The 20,262-nt window shown below is 41.0% G+C and overlaps 1 protein-coding gene across 2 annotated transcripts in view; it reads right to left on the reverse strand.

Annotated features, from left to right (window-relative positions):
* Positions 1–6,156: 6,156 nt before the first annotated feature.
* Positions 6,157–20,262, reverse strand: part of LOC117389783 (lactadherin-like) — a 73,017-nt gene continuing 58,911 nt past the window's right edge. The window contains exon 10 of one of the 2 annotated variants that reach the window (XM_033987509.2): positions 6,157–7,836. In XM_033987509.2, coding sequence (XP_033843400.1) covers positions 7,693–7,836 — 144 coding nt within the window. In that variant the 3' untranslated portion in view covers positions 6,157–7,692. The remainder of the gene's footprint in view (positions 7,837–20,262) is intronic. The other variant, XM_055231279.1, reaches the window with a different exon arrangement.

Below are 20,262 nucleotides of genomic sequence, written 5' to 3' on the forward strand. Positions count from 1 at the left end.
TAGGATAGGGACAGCGCCTTCACGGGTCTTGCAGACTGACACAGATAAAATGCATTTACACAAAGACATATGATAAGAATATTTTCTTCACAACGTGAATGCACATTTTTAATGTATTTACTGGTTATTTATTTATTTAAAAGTGACAATGCACATAGTAAAAAATACACGTGTAAATGTGCTGAAGTTAGCTGCACAGCTAATTTTCATTCGCAGTTCCTCAACATCTAAAACGGGACAAGAGACAGGACAACACAAACAACAATCAAACAACTCCACAGATCACAAAAAATTCACACTCCATACGGTCAGTGCCTATTTATAAAGTGCGGCTAAAGTGCTGTAGTATTCTAATAAATAAGTTAATTTAGTTTAAAGCCAGTTCAGTCCAGATGTGTTAGTCGTCTCCTGCCGCTCAGAGACGACCAAGACACTAGAGTTTACAGAGCGCCCTCAGGTCCTAAAACATTCATACATATTGATAGGTTCACAACCTATATTAGAGTTCAAAAGAGAAGAGAAGACAAGAGAGATTATTTTGTCTCAACATTGAGGAGAAAGAGCGGAGAGGCAAAAAACCCCAGTTACAAACCACCACCCTCTCTGGGGCCCAGACCGTCTTTCACCTCTTTTATTAAAGTTAGGAAACCCTAGTTACATACACATCTGAAGGGGGGGGGGCAAGCAGTGTAAAAACATATGACGAAATTCACAGAGAATTAGGCCCGAGCCCCTACAGGGCGTAGGGCCTATTGCTTCCGCAACGATGAGTGCGAAGCACTCATCGTTGCAGACTCTCTTCAGGGCAGCACCGCGACCTTGCACAGACTCCTGTGTCCTAGCAACCCATGCCGTAGGCATGGGACATACATATTTGTTCTTGCTAGCATGTCAGCGTCAACATTGAGTCAATGGGCGAAGCCCATTGACTCAATGTTGACGCTGACTCAATGGCGGAACCCGATGGCGGAACCCGACGCCATGGCGAATGACGAGCGCGTTAGCGCTTGTCATTCGCCATTGACCCCACGGTGACGTGGGGAAAGTTGAGAGCTTTCAAAAAACATATAATATGTCATTGTAATGTTATCGGATATATTGTTTTTGCTAAAAATATTATTATTTTTATTTTTTTTTTTATTCTTCTGCTCTTTGAGCAGTAATTTGACCCCCTGAACATATTCAAAAACTCACCAAATTTTGCCCAAAATTCAGGTCTGGCGAAAAATTTATGTTTTTATGTGGTGCATCATTGGGCATAAAAAAATGGCGCGACAGCGCCCCCTGCAAAAGTCAAAATACATTGCGTCAATGGGAGACGTCCCGATGTCAACTTTGCCGTAGAGCCACGAAATTCGGTACACGCATTCTTCAAGTGATGCCAAAAAAAAAAACATTATTATGGCCACGCCCTCTGACACACCGGAAGTCGGCCATCTTGGATTGAAAATTCCAAAATGCAAAGTCAGCGTTTTCGCTGACGTCGCATTTTCGTCAACTCCTCTGAAAGTGCTTCACCTGCAGGGCTGAAATTCACTGTGCATCATCTAGACAAGTGGGGCATCAAAAGTTATCCAATTTATGATGATCCCTTTTACGGTTTCCGTGCGGCGACGCCGCAAATTTCCATCGGAATTTTAGCAATTTTCAAAAGTCAAAATTTGCTCCCGTTTGCGCATGCAAAGTCCGATTTGGCTCAAATTCGAATCAGTTGTAAAACTTTCGGGCCCAAAGCTACTCATTATCACAGAAACTAAATTGGCGCGATAGCGCCCCCTACAGAACATCTAATACATTTGTATGGAGGACCGAAAATTTAGTTTTCCCAAATGTTACCAAATTTGACACAAAATTCCATTGGGTCATCCCAATAAATAAAGTCAATCAGACCTATGTTGTCTTTTGAACCGTGTTGCCATGGCGATGCGCCAAACTGCCAATGTTATCCTAATGGGAAACCTCCCAATTTTTCCCATTCATGGGAATAATATTAGTTTCATGGAATAATGTGAAATTTGGCACCATGACTCTTCATGTCATCCTGATCAAAAAAGTCAATCAGACCCATGTCATATTTTTCACTGGGTTGCCATGGCGATGCGCGAGAGCGCCCATGTTATCCTAATGGGAAAATTTCCAAATTTTCGTACATTTCAAAGTCTTATAACGACATATTGCCGTCAACGACGAACACAAAATTTGGCACAGTGATTCTTCAGGTCGTCCCCGTCAAAAAAGTCCGAGGGGCCAAGTTTGTATTTTGCACGGTGTTGCCATGGCGATGCCTGGAAAACCCATGTTTTTGCATTTTGTGCATCAGCACTTCAAATGTGTTTTGACTTGTTTGGTGACAAGTGCAGCCCAAAGCCGCAATACAAAAGGGACAAGTGGCACATTAGCGCCACCCACAGGGAGTGCCGGGTCGGCCGAGTGCGAAGCACGGCCCGCGAGGGCCGTTCGATGCCGCTTGCGGCTTTAATTATATTTTGGTTTTGCATTTCCAGAAGGTCACTCTTTCCACAAAACATCCTCCCATGATGTTTCTGTTTCAGTTTCACAGTGACCTTCTTCCCGTGGGATCCTGCACTTTCAAAAGACATTCTCTGCAAGACTCAAGAACAAACATTAGTGCAGATTACATAGTTTACATAGTTGAATATAATGACTAAATAAAGTAGTGAACTGACTATAACTAATAGTAATGACTAATAAAGAGTGAACATTACATTACAGTACCTTTAAAATGAACAGTGAGATAACATAATATAACTTGAATATATATTTTGAATCCATCACATATATACATATTTACTTAACAGTAAAAAACAGTAACAGCATAGATTGCCGGGTACATGTATGCGGTGCATGCCTACATCCATATATGTATGCATGCACCGCGCAACAACAACAGTAAAATATGAGTCTGTTCAGACAATCATGGTAATGCTACATACGTATATGTATCATGTACATGAGGTCTGAACAGCTCTAATGGGAGCAATGTTGATTAGATTTGAGCCATTTTTTAAGGTGAGTTTTAAAGGTGTTATACGTAGAGGATTCTCTTATTGTTGAGGCTTTGAAAAAGCGCATTACAAGTGTAAGCCATTATTATTATTGTGTGAGGGATGTTATTCCAGATGTTACAGCCTCTGACTGAGAGGACTGAGTGTGCGAAGGTGGTACGTCTATAAGGAACCTCACAATCACCTCTAGTAGTCGCCCTGGTATTCCTGCCAGTGGTAAGTTTTTGTTTAATGAATTCTTGTAGTGGTGGTGGTGCAAGTCCATGGAGGATTTTGTATATTGTACAAGCATACTTAAAGTGTTTGAAATTTTCAAAGCTCAATAAATTATATGTTTCAAGAATTTGACAGTGGTGATATGAAATTGGTTTCTTAGCAAAGATTTTTTGTCCTCTTTTATACAGTGATTCAATCTTAATCAAGTGTGGTGTCACTGGTCATGGTCCAATTAGTGAAGCAGTATTTGATATGTGAAAAGATCAGAGCATGGAGAAACATTCTTGCTGCCTTTAATGTCAATAACTGTCTAATATGTCGGAAGTTGTGAAGATTAAATTGAATTGTTTTGGAGATTTTTTTAACATGTTTTTTGAAAGTGAGGGAGGAGTCGAGAACTACACCGAGATACTTGAACTCTTGTACTAACTTGAGCTCCTCTCCCCTCAGAAATACTTTTGAATTTGTAATCTGCTTAGACATTTGTTTACATTCCCATGATACGTTCTCCCTTTTGATTATTCATTAATCATACTTCATAAACAATCACCATCACAAACAGAATATGCAGAGAAATGTTAATGGTGTAGATCCAAAATTTGGCAAATTCAACTGTTCATTTTTAAGGAGTGCTGTTGTGTTCATTTCAGTTTAACCATACCCAATAAGATTTGTAATCACAAGATAAATGGCACAGTTCAGTTAAATCTTTTCCATTGCCTGTCTTCTGTCCCTTTGTCCTCCCTCTAACCACACATGGGTCTAGTTTCCACATATAGCTTGATGTCTCTTTGGCTACAGCTCATCTCCGGAGTTGTCCTTCTGCTCATGTGCTGATCTTCAGGGCTGTGGTTGGGGACACGAGGAACAGGTCAAGTTCTTTTGAGTCACATGAAAAGAAATTAATGCCGGAACCCTTCCAAAGTTTTCCTGCAGTGACAGTTAAGAACACAATGCATACCATTAAAATCCTTGCAGTGATGAGGCAACGATACATTTAAAAAAAAAAAAAAAGAAAAGAAATATAAAGAAAAAGAGAAATTACATAAATGAACAATAAGGCCTCCTGAAGGCGAACACTCACTTGAAGTTTTGCTTTTTTAATTTCAGCATACACTCAAACTAATAGCTTAGTTTGAGTGTTTTAAAAAGAAGGGTGGTCTATCAACAGTGTCCCAAAAGTTAGGAAATCAGGAGTGGGGTCATTATTGTTGGGATTATATTAGCAGCATGGTGGCACACACATGAGATTTTGGAGCCAAAAAGACTGGAAAAGGCCAATCAAGTAATTCGAATAAGGCCGTTGGGTGTGTTGAGAATGAGAATTCCACTTAAGCATTTTGCATTTCCAAAATACATTGTCCTTTGAGAATTTATATCTCTTTGTATGAAGATTTTGATTTCAAATGAATTAAAGTCTGTATTGCAAAAGCTCACTGGGCAAAACTTGCTTCAAGTCAGTGGTGGTGATCTAGGAAGAAGTCAATGTCAATGCGTGATCTTCTTTGAAAGCTCCATGCATTAGTTAAGAAAACAAAAAAAGACAAAATGTGTTCTGGACAACCACTTATGGAACCCACTTTTCTGACATCATTATTGTTGTGAACAAATACTATGATAATTCTAGATGAAAAGTAATCCATTTGTAAAGCCTGGTGAGTTTTGAAATAAATATTGAGTCACAAAATATATTGCTCCAGCTGTCATATATTGTAAGTCAATATAATAATTACTGTGACAAGCCTACCTAGCATAGTTCTATCATAGACCTGATTTAGATTTGGTGGAACTCAAAAAGCCTTTTTGTTTCTTAGATGGCAGTACATGGTGTGAAAAGTTTACGAACCACTTGGCTAAAGTTTTGGTCAGGAAAAGTACATAAGTATATTCTTGCTTTAAGGTGTCACAGTTAGTCTGTGCATAATATAATTTCATTGCCTTGTTACCGTGGTGAAGTCTGATTGGTAGCAGATTAGGTAAGGCTTTCATCTTTGCTGTGTTTGCGTTGCCCATCTCCTCTCTAAACAATAGGTCTTTGTGATGGTTACCCTACTACTGCTTTGTCTAGAGCAGTGTTTTTTAACCTGGGTTCGATCGAACCCTAGGGGTTCGGTGAGTCAGTCTCAGGGGTTCGGCGGAGGTCAAGACACGCACCCGACTCACATGATTCGTGGATGCTGGCTGTGTCCCAATTCGACAAATGCACCCTTTGATGTGCTTATCGAAGTACCCGCCCGACTTAAATGAGCCGTTTGAATGGCATAAAAACATAAAACAACATAAAAACGAAGAAAAGGAACAGACTTTGACTGTGAAAATGACATGAGAGTGGCCAAGGTGAAACCATGCATTTCTGAACTGGTCTCTCAAAGGCAACAGCAGAAGTCACACTGATCTGCAGTAAATATTCATTATTATTCTAGCCTGATGGAAATTAGGTGACGGGTGTGTGTTAAAATGTTAAAAATAATAAATAGCACAAATACAGTAAGTTCATTATTGGAATACATAATACAATACAAAAAAAAAAATTAAAATTAAAATAATTTCAGTGTGGTAGTATTTAAAAAGGTCAAGTCTTTGTAAAAAGGTATGTAAGTAATTAGTAGTGATTTCATGCATAGTACTGGTTTTATTATTTGAACAGAGTGATGTTAATGCACAATTTATTTTGTGCACCAGTAAAACATACATATGTCTTGAATTTGAATTTTTTTTTTTTTTTTTTCAATAAAGAAGGGTTCGGTGAATGTGCATATGAAACTGTTGGGGTTCAGTACCTCCAACAAGGTTAAGAACCACTGGTCTAGAGCCTGTGGCCTCATTCGGCTGCCTTCATGTCTAGAAGCACACCCATGGATCTAAGTAACGCTTCACAGCAAAACACACACAAGACACAAGACAATGACAGGGCAACCTTTTACAACTGTTTATTTGATGACAGTTACAGATCCACAAAGAATATATATATTTTTTTAAAAACCAAAAAACTTAAAACCACTTCTAATACTTCACATTTACTGTAAACAATTCCAGATATTTTGAAAATGCAACACCTGTGTAGACAAAACTGTGTCAAATATTTTAACTAGAAAACTGGCAGTGTAAAAATATGAGCAGTTTGTAATAGAATAATCAATATCCTAAGAAACTAAGTCAGATTTTCTTAATTTAGTCTAACTTGCTGCCTTGTTTTGGTCTTGTTAAAGAGGGTATATTACACTTCTATGGAGTAATAATAGTAAACACGTAACATATTTAGATAATCATGTTTCATTTTATTGTTTTGAGGCTATATTTGCATAAAACAATGTATTGTATTAACATGTTCACTAAGTTTTACTTTTGTTTTTGATGTGTCCCCCCACCTTTCCACACTCCCCCGTCAAAGCGCTATCACAACCAGTGTGCATCCTGTTGATGAAACTACAGCACATCAGGTTTGTCAAATTTTAGTGTATTGTTTTGTATCATGCTTTTATATATTTATGAAGAATTGATGCGTGGGAACATGGATGATGTAGGCTTGTGGGCTGAGTTTTCAACAGAACTGTACAGCTCACTATAAGGAGGGTTCAAATAGGGCTCGGGAGAGATCGCTTAAATACTTAGACATGCATGAATGATATCTAAAACCTCTTCAGGCATATTTTTGATGAGGGAACATTGTTATAACATGGTAGAAAAAAGTGGATTTTGCTTAATACACCCTCTTTAAGCCATTTTTTTGAACAGCTAAACTACTAAAGTATATTCAAATATTTTCAATATATAGTATATATCAATACTAATCAATGTTGCAAGGTATTGTGTTTTTCACATGTAGTGCAGCCCTACTTACATTAAGTAAACATTTATTTCCCTATGCTATACATATGCTGTTAGTGAAAATTTAACTTGCAACTGTTACGTTTAAAACATGAACATGGCGGCTGGAAGGGGCCTGGGGGACTTGAGGGATCCTGAGGGAACTGGACGGGGGCTGCGGAGGGCCTGGGGGGCTGGGGGGCTGGAGGGGGTCTGCGACGGGCTTGTGGAGGACTGAAGGAGATGGAGGAGGACTGTGAGGGGCATGAGGGGGCTTGAGGGGACTGAAGGGGGCCTGAGGGACTGGAGGGAGGCTCAAGAAGGGCTGAGAGGGACCGAAGAGGAAACCAGAGGGCACTGGAGCGAGGCTGCAGGGGGCCTGAGGAAGACCTAAGGGAGGACTGGAAGGGGCCTGAGGAGGGCTTGAGTTGGCCTGTGAGAGGCTGAAGGTGTAAGGCGGGCCTGAGAGGGGTTGACAGGGTCTTAGGGGGGCTGAGGGAGATGGAAGGGGTCTAGAGAAGCGTTGAGTTGGCTGAGAAGGACTGAGGGGGTTGAAGGGGGGTCTTTGAGGGCTGGATGGGGCTAGAGGCAGGCTGAGGGGGCTGGAGGGAGGCTTGATGTGGCTGGAGGGACTGAAGTAGGACTAGTCATCACAGCCTAGGAGCTCCATGCGCAGGGTGATGCGCTCGTGCCACTGCCAGGGCAGGATGCGCACGTAACGGGCATAAAACGGCGGCTCAAACACATTCTTCTTGTGAGTGTTGTTGTCCACGTTGCCTCTGAACAGCTGTAGATGGACACCCAAAAGACAAGTTAGTGAAAATGTGTATGGAAAATACTTATGCTGCAAAAAATATCAACTTCATTTGATTTAAGTAGTTTATATAATTATACAGTCAGTATTGCTGTCTTGTTTCAAGCTATTTATAATGCATGTAATTTATATAGTACTTCCTTTTAAGAGCCTGTCATCACCCTGGTTGGCTATATTTACCAAAAACAATGTATTAACATGTTTTACAAGTTTCACTCTAATTTTTAACACTCTGGGCCCCCTCCAATTGCTCAACTTCAACATGTATGGATGACATATAAAACGTCTTCTTTGATAAAATTACAACAATATAACATGGTAGAAAGCTCGAAAAAAGAATTTTAAGGTTGAGGTATGGTACGCTTTATTCTCTCCATAGGTAAATTTGTCCTCTACATTTTATCCATTCTTCAATGCCACTAATGTGCAAACTGCTCCCTGATGGGTGCAGTTTGCACCACAGCTACTGGAGAGCTAACCCCCGATTTTGGCATAGATTTGATTAGGACTACCTTAGCTGCTGGAGAGTTTACCTACAGTGCATGTTTTTTTCATTAGGTTTGTCACTAGGGTTGTCAAAACTATCGAAGATGAGATCTCATCTTCAATAGTAATTAATCTAATAATGTAAATGTCATTGAGTTGCCTAACCCTGACAGCCTCGTGTTCACTACCTCTAGTGAAAGTTAAAAGTGATTTGTACCTGCCCCACCCACACTAGTTCCAGACACACCCCCGGGCAGTTTAATTAAGTCAGCATTTTGAGCACAGGAAACTTCAAAGCTAGACTTCTGTTATGAGATGATCCTGGGATTAGATGAACAGCACAACACAGGCTTTTCTGGTTACATTTGACATTTCATCACAAAGCAAAACATGCCAAGACTGCACACAGATATATTGTGTACGAGACTCCGAGCTCACGGCTACGGAAGCTCAAGAGGGACATGCAGGATAAGCAATGATGGCAAGAATACTTTGAAAATGTATTTAGTTACAGAATACTGAATATCAGCATTAAAATGTATTTTGCAATGTATTCCATTACACGAACCAATCAGGAGTACTGTATTCTGAATCTTAGAATCCTTTTACACTGAGTTGCATATTATAGTGTAAAATACATAACTAAAAAAAAATAACTTATGTTTGTTGCGCTGTTTCTTCTGCATTTATTTATTGCTGATTAGAGAAAGAAAAACTGCACATGCACTCATCATAAGAGCTCTCAATCCCTTTCAGAGGGACTATACCCACTACTCCCAGAGTCACAAAGTCCACTCACGGATAGATTATTTCTTTATAAACAAAGCAGATCAATATAAAGTAGAACAATGCAGAATTGGATGCGCAGATGTGTCGGACCATAATCCACTGAATATGAAAATTAATATTTCCAGTAGGAAAAAACAAACTTTGTGGAAATTAAATATAGGAATTTTGAACAACGAAGCAATAGTACAAGAAATAAAAGACGAAATAAAACAATATATACAGCAAAATGATAATGGAGGGGTTGATCCAACAGTGGTGTGGGATGCCTTGAAAGCAGTAGCCAGAGGTAAATTAATATCTAAAACAACTTGGTTGAAAAAAATAAAAATGCAAGCTTATGAAGATTGTTCCAGAAAACTCAAAGAACTGGAGCATAAATATATAAAAACTAGAACACCAGAAATTAATCAACAAATTAAAGAAACAAAAAAAATCTATTAATAACATATTAGAAGAAGAAATGGAAAAGAAACACATCTATTTTAGACAGAGTTATTACGAAACGGGACCAAGATCAACAAAATTGCTAGCTAAAAGGTTAAGAAAACAACAATCATTAAACACAATCTATAAAATTAGGGATCCATGTACTAATGTGGTAACTCATAAACCAGAGGAAATTGAAACTGTTTTCAAGGCTTTTTATGAAAGTCTCTACACTCAATCTTCTTCTCCAGACGAGGATGAGAGGAAGAACTTTCTCCAATCACTAGACCTCCCATCAATTGGCACTGATCAAAACAACACTTTAACAGCTCCTATAACGAAGGAGGAAATTTTGAAAGCCATAAACTTGTTAAAAAATGGCAAATCGCCAGGTAACGATGGTTTTCCAGCCGAATGGTACAAGATATTTAAGACTGAATTAGTAACAATTCTATGTAAATCCTTAAACTGGACTCTAAAAGAAAATAAAATGCCAGCATCCTGGTCCGAAGCAATAATATCAGTAATTCCTAAACCAGGGAAAAATAAGGAATGCTGTGCTAACTATAGACCAATTTCTGTACTGAATATTGATGATAAAATATACACTTCGATAATTTCTAAAAGACTTAAGACATTCATATCAGACTTAATCGATGAAGACCAGACAGGATTTATCAATGAACGCCAGACGCATGATATTAGGAAAACTCTACATATAATTGAAAGGGCACAGAGGGAAAAAAGAAGTACAGTTTTGTTAAGTATCGACGCTGAAAAAGCGTTTGACTCCGTGGATTGGAAATTTTTGTACCAAGTATTAGAAAAAATGGGCTTTAATGAAAAATCTATACAAATCATCAAAACATTATACAAGCAGCCAACTGCTAGAATAAAAATAAATGGGAATCTTACAGATAAAATTATTTTACAAAGATCAACTAGACAGGGATGTAGCCTCTCGCCCACGCTCTTTGCAATCTTTATCGAACCTCTAGCACAGGCAGTACGACAAAATCAAGAAATTAAAGGAGTTAAGATAAATGGAGTAGAACATAAGATTGGACTTTTCGCAGATGATGTAATTGCATACCTGGAAGACCCAAATACATCCTTACCTAAATTTCTGAAACTTTTGGAAACATTTGAGCATTTATCTGGATATAAAATAAATATTTCAAAGACACAGCTTTTAAAATTCAACTTCACCCCTCTCAAGATATTAAAAAATCCTACAAATTAAACTGGAACATGGAGTCAATAAAATACTTGGGAATGATTCTGACCAAAGATATTTCCAACATTAATAATAAAAATTATAAGCAAGTTCAAGAGAATGTACAAAAAGATATTGAAAGATGGACTACATTAACATTAGATCTCAGTTCCAGGATCGAAATTGTAAAAATGAATATCTTACCCAAGTTCCTGTTTCTATTTCAAGCATTACCAGTAGAAGTTACCCAAATTCAATTTACAACATGGGACAGAATAATATCAAGGTTTATATGGGAGAGTAAGAGACCCAGGGTGAAGTACGGAACTCTCCAGCTTCCCAAAGAGAAAGGAGGGATGGCACTACCAAAGATGAAGGTATATTATCAAGCAGCACAATTGAAATACATCTATTGCTGGTGTAATCCATATTATAGTGGTAAGTGGAAAGATATAGAAATTGGAAACTTGAAAATGCCTATTCAACACCTCCTCGGAGATAAAGATGCATATGAAAAAAATAAAAGCCAGCTTGACCAGATAACCAAACACACATTTGAAATTTGGTTTAGATATCTTCGGACAAGTAAAATTCAAAATCATGCAAAAAAATTGAAATGGATAGCATACGACGATAAATTCAAGCCAGCTAAATTTGATCAAACTTTAAAAAATTGGACAATTAAAGGAATTACAGCTTGGTGTGCTTTGGAAAATAATGGGAAGCTGGAGAGTTTCCAAGGTTTGGCACAAAAATACCAACTTACAAAATATGACTTTTTTCGCTATCTACAGATGAGGGAATATTATAAGAAGGAAATACAGGCGGAACCCTCCAGGGGAGAGAGCAACGTGATCCAAATAATGACTAAAGCTTACAGGGATAGCAATATTAGAATAATCTCAGTAATATATAAAGCCATGTTAAGTGAAGATAAGCATACAACCCAAAAAGTAAAATCCAAATGGGAGAAAGAGTTTAATATAGAAATTGGGGATGAAGATTGGCTAAATATGTGGAGGACACACCAAACAACTACCAGCTCTCAGGCCTGGAGGGAGTTTGCCTGGAAAAATTTGATTAGATTCTTTCTTACACCTCAGCTGAAAAGTAAACAATTACAGATACCTCAAAAATGTTGGAGAGAATGTGGGGAAATGAATGTTGACCATTCACACATATTTTGGAAATGCTCCAAACTGTTGGAATTTTGGAAAAATGTGTGTAAAGTGATAAGTGAAGTCCTGGGATACACAATATTATGGAAACCAGAAATTCTGTACCTATGTAACTTTCGGGATGACAGTATTACTGAATGTGATAAATACCTTGTAAAAGTGATGTTGATTGCAGCCAAAAAATGTATAACGAGGAAATGGGGGACGAATGTACCACCAACAAAGGAACAATGGACAACGACGATTGAGGACATATTTGTGATGGAAAAACTTACACACAGACTGAGACTACAGGAGCCACAAATGAACAAAAAATGGGGAAAATGGATGTTATTCAAGCAAAGTGACTAGTATGTGCTCCCAGGCACGTTTTGTGTTTTATGTTTTGTGTTCATATATTGATTGATTTTTTTTGTAAAAATGAATAAAAATTTAAGTTACAAAAAAAAAAAAAAAAAGCTGTCTTTCTTTAGACAATAGAATGTGATTTTCAACATTAAATCTTGCTACTTTCTTTTATATTACAATATGGTCTTCTATCTGTGTAATCCTTCGTTGCTCCGGTTCCATAGTGACCCATGGTTACATCCATCCATACAGTTGAAACCAGAAGTTTACATACACTATGTAAAAAGACATATGCTTTTTTTCTGAGAAACTAAACTTTTCCTGTTTTAGGTCGATTAGGATTACAAAAATTATTTTGATTTGCAAAATTCTAGAATAATGAGTGAAGGATTTTTTGACGATTTTTTTCAGGTTTACATACAGTAACATTACTATGCATTTGAACACTTTGGGAAAACCCAGATGATGATGTCATGCTTTTGGAAGCTTTTTGATTAATTAGAGACACATTTGTGGGATGTATTTGAAGGCAAACCTGAAACATAAGGCTTCTTTGTGTAACATCATGGTAAAATTAAAAGAAATTAGCCAAGATATCAGGAAGAGAATTGTGGACTTTCACAAGTTGGGTACATCCTTGGGTGAAATTTCCAGATGCCTGAAGGTGCCACGTTCATCTGTTCAAACAATTATCCATAAGAATAAACACCATGGGAATGTCCAGTCATCATACTGCTCAGGAAGGAGACAGGTTCTATGCTCAAGAGATAAATGTGCTTTGGGGGGGCTCAAACCAAGAACAAAAGCAAAAGACATTGTGAAGATGTTGGCTGAAGTTGGTAAGAGTGTGTCATTGTCCACAGTGAGATGAGTACTGTACCAACATTGGCTGAAAGGCCACTCTGCCTGGTGCACTTCATAGAATAGATGGCATCATGACGAATAAACACTATGTGGAAATACTGACGCAACATCTCAAGACATCAACCAGGAAGTTAAAGGTTGGTCACAAATGGGTTTTCAAAATGGACAATGACCTGAAACATACTGTCAAACTGGTTACAGAGTGGCTTAAGGATAACAAAGACAATGTTTTGGAGTGGCCATCACAAAACCCTGATCTCAGTACTATTGAAAATGTATGTGCAGACTTGAAAAGGCATGTGCAAGCAACGCAGCCTACAAATTGGCTCAGTTACACAAATTGTGTTAGGAGGAATGGGCCAAAATTCCTGCCAACTATTATGAGAAGTTTGTGGAAGGATATCCAAAACATTTGACCCAAGTCATACAGTTTAAAGTCAATGATACCAAATGCTAATGAAATGTATGTAAACATCTGACTTTGGAGAAAGTAAAAAAATAAATAAAATAAATAAATTAAAAAATTAAAAACATAAATAAATAAATAAAAATTCTTCTCTCATTATTCTGGCATTCAGCAAACAGAAATCATCCTAACTGACATAAAACAGGAAAAGTTTTCTGATTTCATGTCAGATAGTGAGGAAAAAAACAAAAAAAACCCACATGTGTCTTTTTATATATTGCATGTAAAGTTTGGTTTCAACTGCACTAGTCTGTGTAGTCTTATACTTGATCTGATACAGCTGAAGATCATTCTAAAGCTATTCTGGAAAGGTGCATTTCTGTCCTGTGAATGTGACTATTTTAGTATCAATACCTGCTCAAATTAATATCTAGTTTTGATACTAGTTTTAGTATTGATTAATAACTGATTTTGGCTACTTTTGACAACCCTAATGGTGAATGAATGATACATGTAAGACCAAAGAATATAAAGGTCTAAGTTAGTTAAGGTAAGTTAGGTCTGAATAGAAACTGGAGACAATAGCTGTTTACAGTTTCAGTGTAGTTAGTCCCTCCCTTCAGATAGTAAGGCAGTGTCCACCAGCTATTTGACCAGAACTGAAGAAGCGGCTTGGATGAGCAGCGAAACATCTTTACTCCTACAACAATTTGTCCAGCTGACAGATTTAAACTTCTTCTTTTGCTTAGGTCTGCATGATTTGAAAAAAATATGAAATTCCAATTTTCAGGATTCTGTTCAAAGTTTACATTTTAAATGCATCCAGAAGAATTGACAAAAAGACTGAAATGTTAACTGAAAAAGTAATACAAGAATCGCATTTCAGAACATGTTTGTTAACATCTAAACTACAGGGTTAGCAGGTTTTATGCAAAATAAAACAGGAGATTTTGTTGTTTGTGGAGGAAATGCTGTTTGTACAGGGTTAGCAGGTTTTATGCAGAATAAAACAGGAGATTTTGTTGTTTGTGGAGGAAATGATAGTACTTAAAAATTGCAGCCTTTGTGATTTACTCATTTAAATTGCCATTTCCATTCAATTGCGATAAATCTGGCAGCGCTTGTGTAAGTGATATTTTGGGTAAAATTGTTGATCATATCTCATGACTGCCTATGTAATTACAGATTCTACACCAAAATACCTTGAAAATATCACTCTAAAACAGTTTCAGTTACATAATTTTCAGTCATTTTTTGTCATCTTTGTTTTTGACAGTATATATCCGTTAGAGTACACAGAATACAGTATTCACTACCCCGGTAAGATGACATACTGGTATCAACACACATCGAAACTAGATACTCATTTGAATAAGTATCACTAATACTAAAAAAATACATTCACAGGACAGAAATGAACCTTTCCTGAATAGCTTTAGAATGATCTGCAGCTGTATCAGAACAAGTATAAGACCAGATTGTATATGCCTATGGGCCACTATGGAACCTACTTGGACCACTGAAGAATTGGGCCAATATGTCACCAAAAAGAAGCCCAACACCAGAGGAGTTCGAGGATATAAACACTTCCCTCAATTACCTGGCTGGGCAAATGACTCCTGTCAGTGAGCAGCAGACAGAGCTCCTGACTCTGCTAGTGTTGGTAAACAACCTGCGAATCCAAAGTGAAGAAAAGGACCAGTGCATCGAGGATTTGGAGAGGCGAGTGGACGAGCTGGAACAATATACTCGTGATCATCACTGGGATCAAAATCAAGTCGCGCTTGTACGCATGTGTGGCGGCCACGGAGACAATCAGTGGGCAGCTCAGTGAGGAGAAGACATGCTCAGTGGAGCAACAGGTGGCTTCCTATCTCCAAAGCAGGGGATAGAGTTGGACCTGGAGCACATCGAGGCCTGTCCCCCCCGCTGCCCTCCAAGAACAGTGAAAGACCAGCCATCATAATGAGGTAGAAAGAAGAAGGCAAAGTGTTGGTGGTGAGAAAGAAAGAAGAACTGGACAAATACAACATCAATGGACAAAATATGGGAATGCATGACTCTTTACATCTCTTATGGACAATATGAATAGACCTACATCAAATACATCTACACAACGAACTCGACATAATACAGAGAATCCTCCATTACAAGCAAATGGAACTGGAAACAAGTACATGGAGACACACTCAATCTATTTGAGATTGACGCAGATAACAATTTTCTCTCCATTTTTGATACAAACTGTAATTATTTCAAGAACAATATGACAATAACAGAAACTTTGAACGGAAACTGTCAATAATACACAGCAGGAGCATGTATAGTAATTTAAATTCTATCAAAAAGTATCTGCAACAATTCATTTGCCCTTTCAGTGTCATCGCTGTTAGGGAAACCTGGTTTAACCAAGACAGAGATATACAATTTTGTCTAGATGGCTATGAACTAAGATATATGAACAGAGAAAGTAAAATGGGAGGTGAGGTTGCCTTATTCAATCATAAATTTGTATCATTTAGTATGTTAACCCATCTGTCATTTTCAATAGATGAAACAATGGAATGTTTAACTGTCAAGATTCATAATGATAAGAAGAAAAATGTTGTTGTATGTTGTATGTATCATTCACCTGGCTCAAACACTGAAGCATTTACTGAATGGATGGAGAAATTGTCTTCTACTGTTAATCAAAGCTATTATTTATCTGTGGTGACTTCAACATCAACTTTCTGAACTAGGAGGCAAACAAAGAATATCGAAAAAGAAAAAGAATATTGTAAAAACGGCTAACCAACAAAAAGCCCTTAGCTTACTCAAGGAATATTAAATGCTTTTAAAAAAAAAAAAAAAAAAAAAAAAAAAAAATCTTTATAAATTGTTTATCAAACAAAAAATGAAAGGTGCTGAACAAAGACAAGACATGTAAAAATAAATTAGCAGATATAATTAGAACTGGCAAAAAGTAATATTATAAAAGAATACTATATGAAAAAAAAAAAGAGAGAACCTACTAAATTGTGTAATTGAACAGCGATCAAGAAAAGCTATGTATCCTAGTCATTTCGATGATATAAATGGGGATAATCACAACATGAAGAATGTAGTTAACGTTTTTTTTGTACATATTGGCCCAGAGCGGCCTGTTGAAACAATGATGAGGAACCCTTACCCATTCTTTCTCTCAAACAAGAAGTCAAATATGTTGCTCAAAAATGTAAAAATAAATTCCGCACAAACTGTCAAGATATCAACATGTCATTGGTTAGAAAAAGTCATCGATAACATTGTAAAACCTCAAACCCATATTAGTAATTATCTCTTCAGTCTGGCTGTTTCCCAAGCAAAATGAAAATTCCATCCATCCATCCATCCATTTTCTTCCGCTTATCCGGGGCCGGGTCGCGGGGGCAGCAGTCTAAGCAGGGACTCGCAGACTTCCCTCACTCCGGACACGTCCTCCAGCTCCTCCGGTGGGACCCCAAGGCGTTCCCAGGCCAGCCGAGAGACATAGTCCCTCCAGCGTGTCCTGGGTCTTCCCCGGGGCCTCCTCCTGGTGGGACATGCCCAGAACACCTCCCTAGGGAGGCGTCCAGGAGGCATCCTGAGCAGATACCCGAGCCACCTCAGCTGGTTCCTCTCGACGTGTAGGAGCAGCGGCTCTACTCCGAGCTCCTCCCGTGTGACCGAGCTCCTCACCCTATCCCTAAGGGTGCACCCGGCCACCCTACGGAGGAAACCCATTTCAGCCGCTTGTATCGCGACCTTGTCCTTTCGGTCATTACCCAGAGCTCATGACCATAGGTGAGGGTAGGAACATAGATTGACCGTTAAATCAAGAGCTTTGCCTTTGGACTCAGCTCCTTCTTTACCACAACGGACCGATACAGCGACTGCATCACTGCAGATGCTGCACCGATCCGTCTGTCAATCTCACGCTCCATCCTTCCCTCACTCGTGAACAAGACCCCGAGATACTTGAACTCCTTTACTTGAGGCAGAGACTCACCACCCACCCGGAGAGGGCAAACCACCTTTTTCCAGTCGACAACCATGGCCTCGGATTTGGAGGAGCTGATTCTCATCCCAGCTGCTTCACACTCGACAAACCGCCCCGTGCCTACTGCAGGTCCTGGCTAGAAGAAGCCATCAGGACAAACTCATCTGCAAGCAGCAGAGATGAAATCCTGTGGTTCCCAAACCAGACCCCCTCCAGCCCCTGGCTGTGCCTAGAAATTCTGTCCATAAATATAATGAACAGAACGGGCGACAAAGGGCAGCCCTGGCGGAGTCCAACATGCACCAGGAACAGGTCTGACTTACTGCCGGCAATGCAAACACAGCTCCTGCTCCGGTCATACAGGGACCGGACAGCCCTTAGCAAAGAGCCCCGGACCCCATACTCCCAGAGCACCCCCCAAAGGCCACCACGAGGGACACGGTCAAATGCCTTCTCCACAAAACACATGTGGACTGGTTGGGCAAACTCCCATGAACCCTCAAGGACCCGATGGAGACCCGATGAAGAGTATAGTATACAGTGTTCCGCGACCAGGACGAAAACCACACTGCTCCTCTTGAATCCGAGGTTCGACTATCGGTCGGACTCTCCTCTCCTCCAGTACCCTGGAAAAGACCTTACCGGGAAGGCTGAGGAGTGTGATTCCCCTGTCATTGGAACACACCCTCCGGTCCCCCTTCTTATACAGAGGGACCACCACCCTGGTCTGCCATTCCACAGGTACTGTCCCCGACCGCCACGTGATGTTGCAGAGACATGTCAACCAAGACAGCCCAACAACATCCAGAGACTTGAGGTACTCAGGACGGATCTCGTCCACCCCCGGAGCCTTGCCACCGAGGAGCTTGTCAACCACCTCGGTGACTTCAGCCAGGGTGATGGACGAGTCCGCCTCCGGGTCCCCAGTTTCTGCTTCCTCCTCGGAAGACGTGACAATGGGATTGAGGAGATCCTCAAAGTATTCCTTCCACCGCCTGCACTGTAAACAGTGTTGGTGAAGCACTGCTTCCTGAGGCATCGGACGGTTTGCCAGAATCTCTTTGAGGCCGTCCGATAGTCCTCCTCCGTGGCCTCCCCGAACTCCTCCCAACCCCGAGTTTTTGCCTCTGTGACTGCCCGAGCGCGGCACGCTTGGCCTGCCGGTACTCATCAGCTTTCTCAGGAGTCCCACGAGCCAACAAGGCTCGATAGGACTCCTTCTTTAGCCTGACGGCATCCCTTACTTACGGTGTCCACCACCGGGTTCGGGAATTGCCACCGCGACAAGCACCGCAGACCTTACGACCACAACTACGAGCAGCCGCATCGACAATAGAGGTGGAGAACATGGCCACTCAGAGTCCATGTCCCCAACCTCCCCCGGGATCAGGGAGAAGCTCTCTTGGAGGTGTGAGTTGAAGACCCCTCTGACAGAGGGCTCCCACAGAAGTTCCCGGCAGACCCTCACGATGCGCTTGGGCCTGCCAGGGCTGTCCGGCTTCCTCCTCCGCCAGCGGATCCAACTCCCCACCAGGTGATGATCAGTTGACAGCTAAGCCCCTCTCTTCACCCGAGTGTCCAAGACACGCGGCCGGAGGTCAGATGACACAACAACAAAGTCGATCATCAACCTCCGACCTAGAGTGTCCTGGTGCCACGTGCACCGGTGGACACCCTTGTGCTCGAACATGGTGTTTGTTATGGACAAACTATGACTAGCACGGAAGTCCAATAACAAAACACCAGTCAGGTTCAGATCGGGGAGGCCATTCCTCCCAATCACGCCCCTCCAAGTGTCACTGTCATTACCCACATGGGATTGAAGTCACCCAGGAGAACAACGAAGTCCCCGGTTGGTGCACTGTCTAGTACCCCTCCCAGGGACTGCAAGAAGGCCGGGTACTCCACACTGCTGTTTGGCCCGTAGGCCGACAACAGTGAGAGACCTGTCCCCGACCCGAAGGCGAAGGGACGCAACCCTCTCGTTCACCGGCGGCTGAGCTGTGGGGCAATGAGCAAGCCCACACCAGCTCGCCGCCGCTCCCCGCGGGCAGCGCCAGAGAAATGGAGAGTCCAACCCCTCTCAAGGCGTTGGGTTCCAGAGCCCAAGCTGTGCGTGGAGGTGAGGCCGACTATATCTAGCCTGTAGCGCTCAACCTCCCGCACAAGCTCAGGCTCCTCCCCCCCCCCCCCCCCCCCCAGCGAGGTGACATTCCATGTCCCCAGAGCTAGTCTCCATGTCCGGAGATCCGGTCGTCGAGGTACCCATCTTCGACTGCCGCCCGGATCTCTCTGCACCCGCCCCTCATGGCTCCTCCCGCAGGTGGTGGGTCCACGGGAGGACGGCCCCACGTCGTTCCTTCAGGCTGGGCCCGGCCGGGCCCCGTGGGGAAAGGCCCGACCACCAGGCGCTCGCTGCCGAGCACCCACCCCAGGCCTGGCTCCAGGGTGGGGCCCCGGTAACGCCAGTCCGGGCGACGTAACTGGCCTTGTTGTTTCTCTCTTCATGGGGGCTTCTGAACTGCTCTTAGTTAGACCCGTCTCCAAGGACCTGTTTGCCATGGGTGACCCTATTAGGGGCATGAAGCCCCCGACAACATAGCTCCCAGGATTATTCGGGTGCTCAAACCCCTCCACCACGTTAAGGTGGCAGTTCGGGGAGGGGCAAAATGAAAATTGCTTAAGT

This window comes from Periophthalmus magnuspinnatus, chromosome 3, assembly GCF_009829125.3.
Source record: "Periophthalmus magnuspinnatus isolate fPerMag1 chromosome 3, fPerMag1.2.pri, whole genome shotgun sequence".
Taxonomy (NCBI): domain Eukaryota; kingdom Metazoa; phylum Chordata; class Actinopteri; order Gobiiformes; family Gobiidae; genus Periophthalmus; species Periophthalmus magnuspinnatus.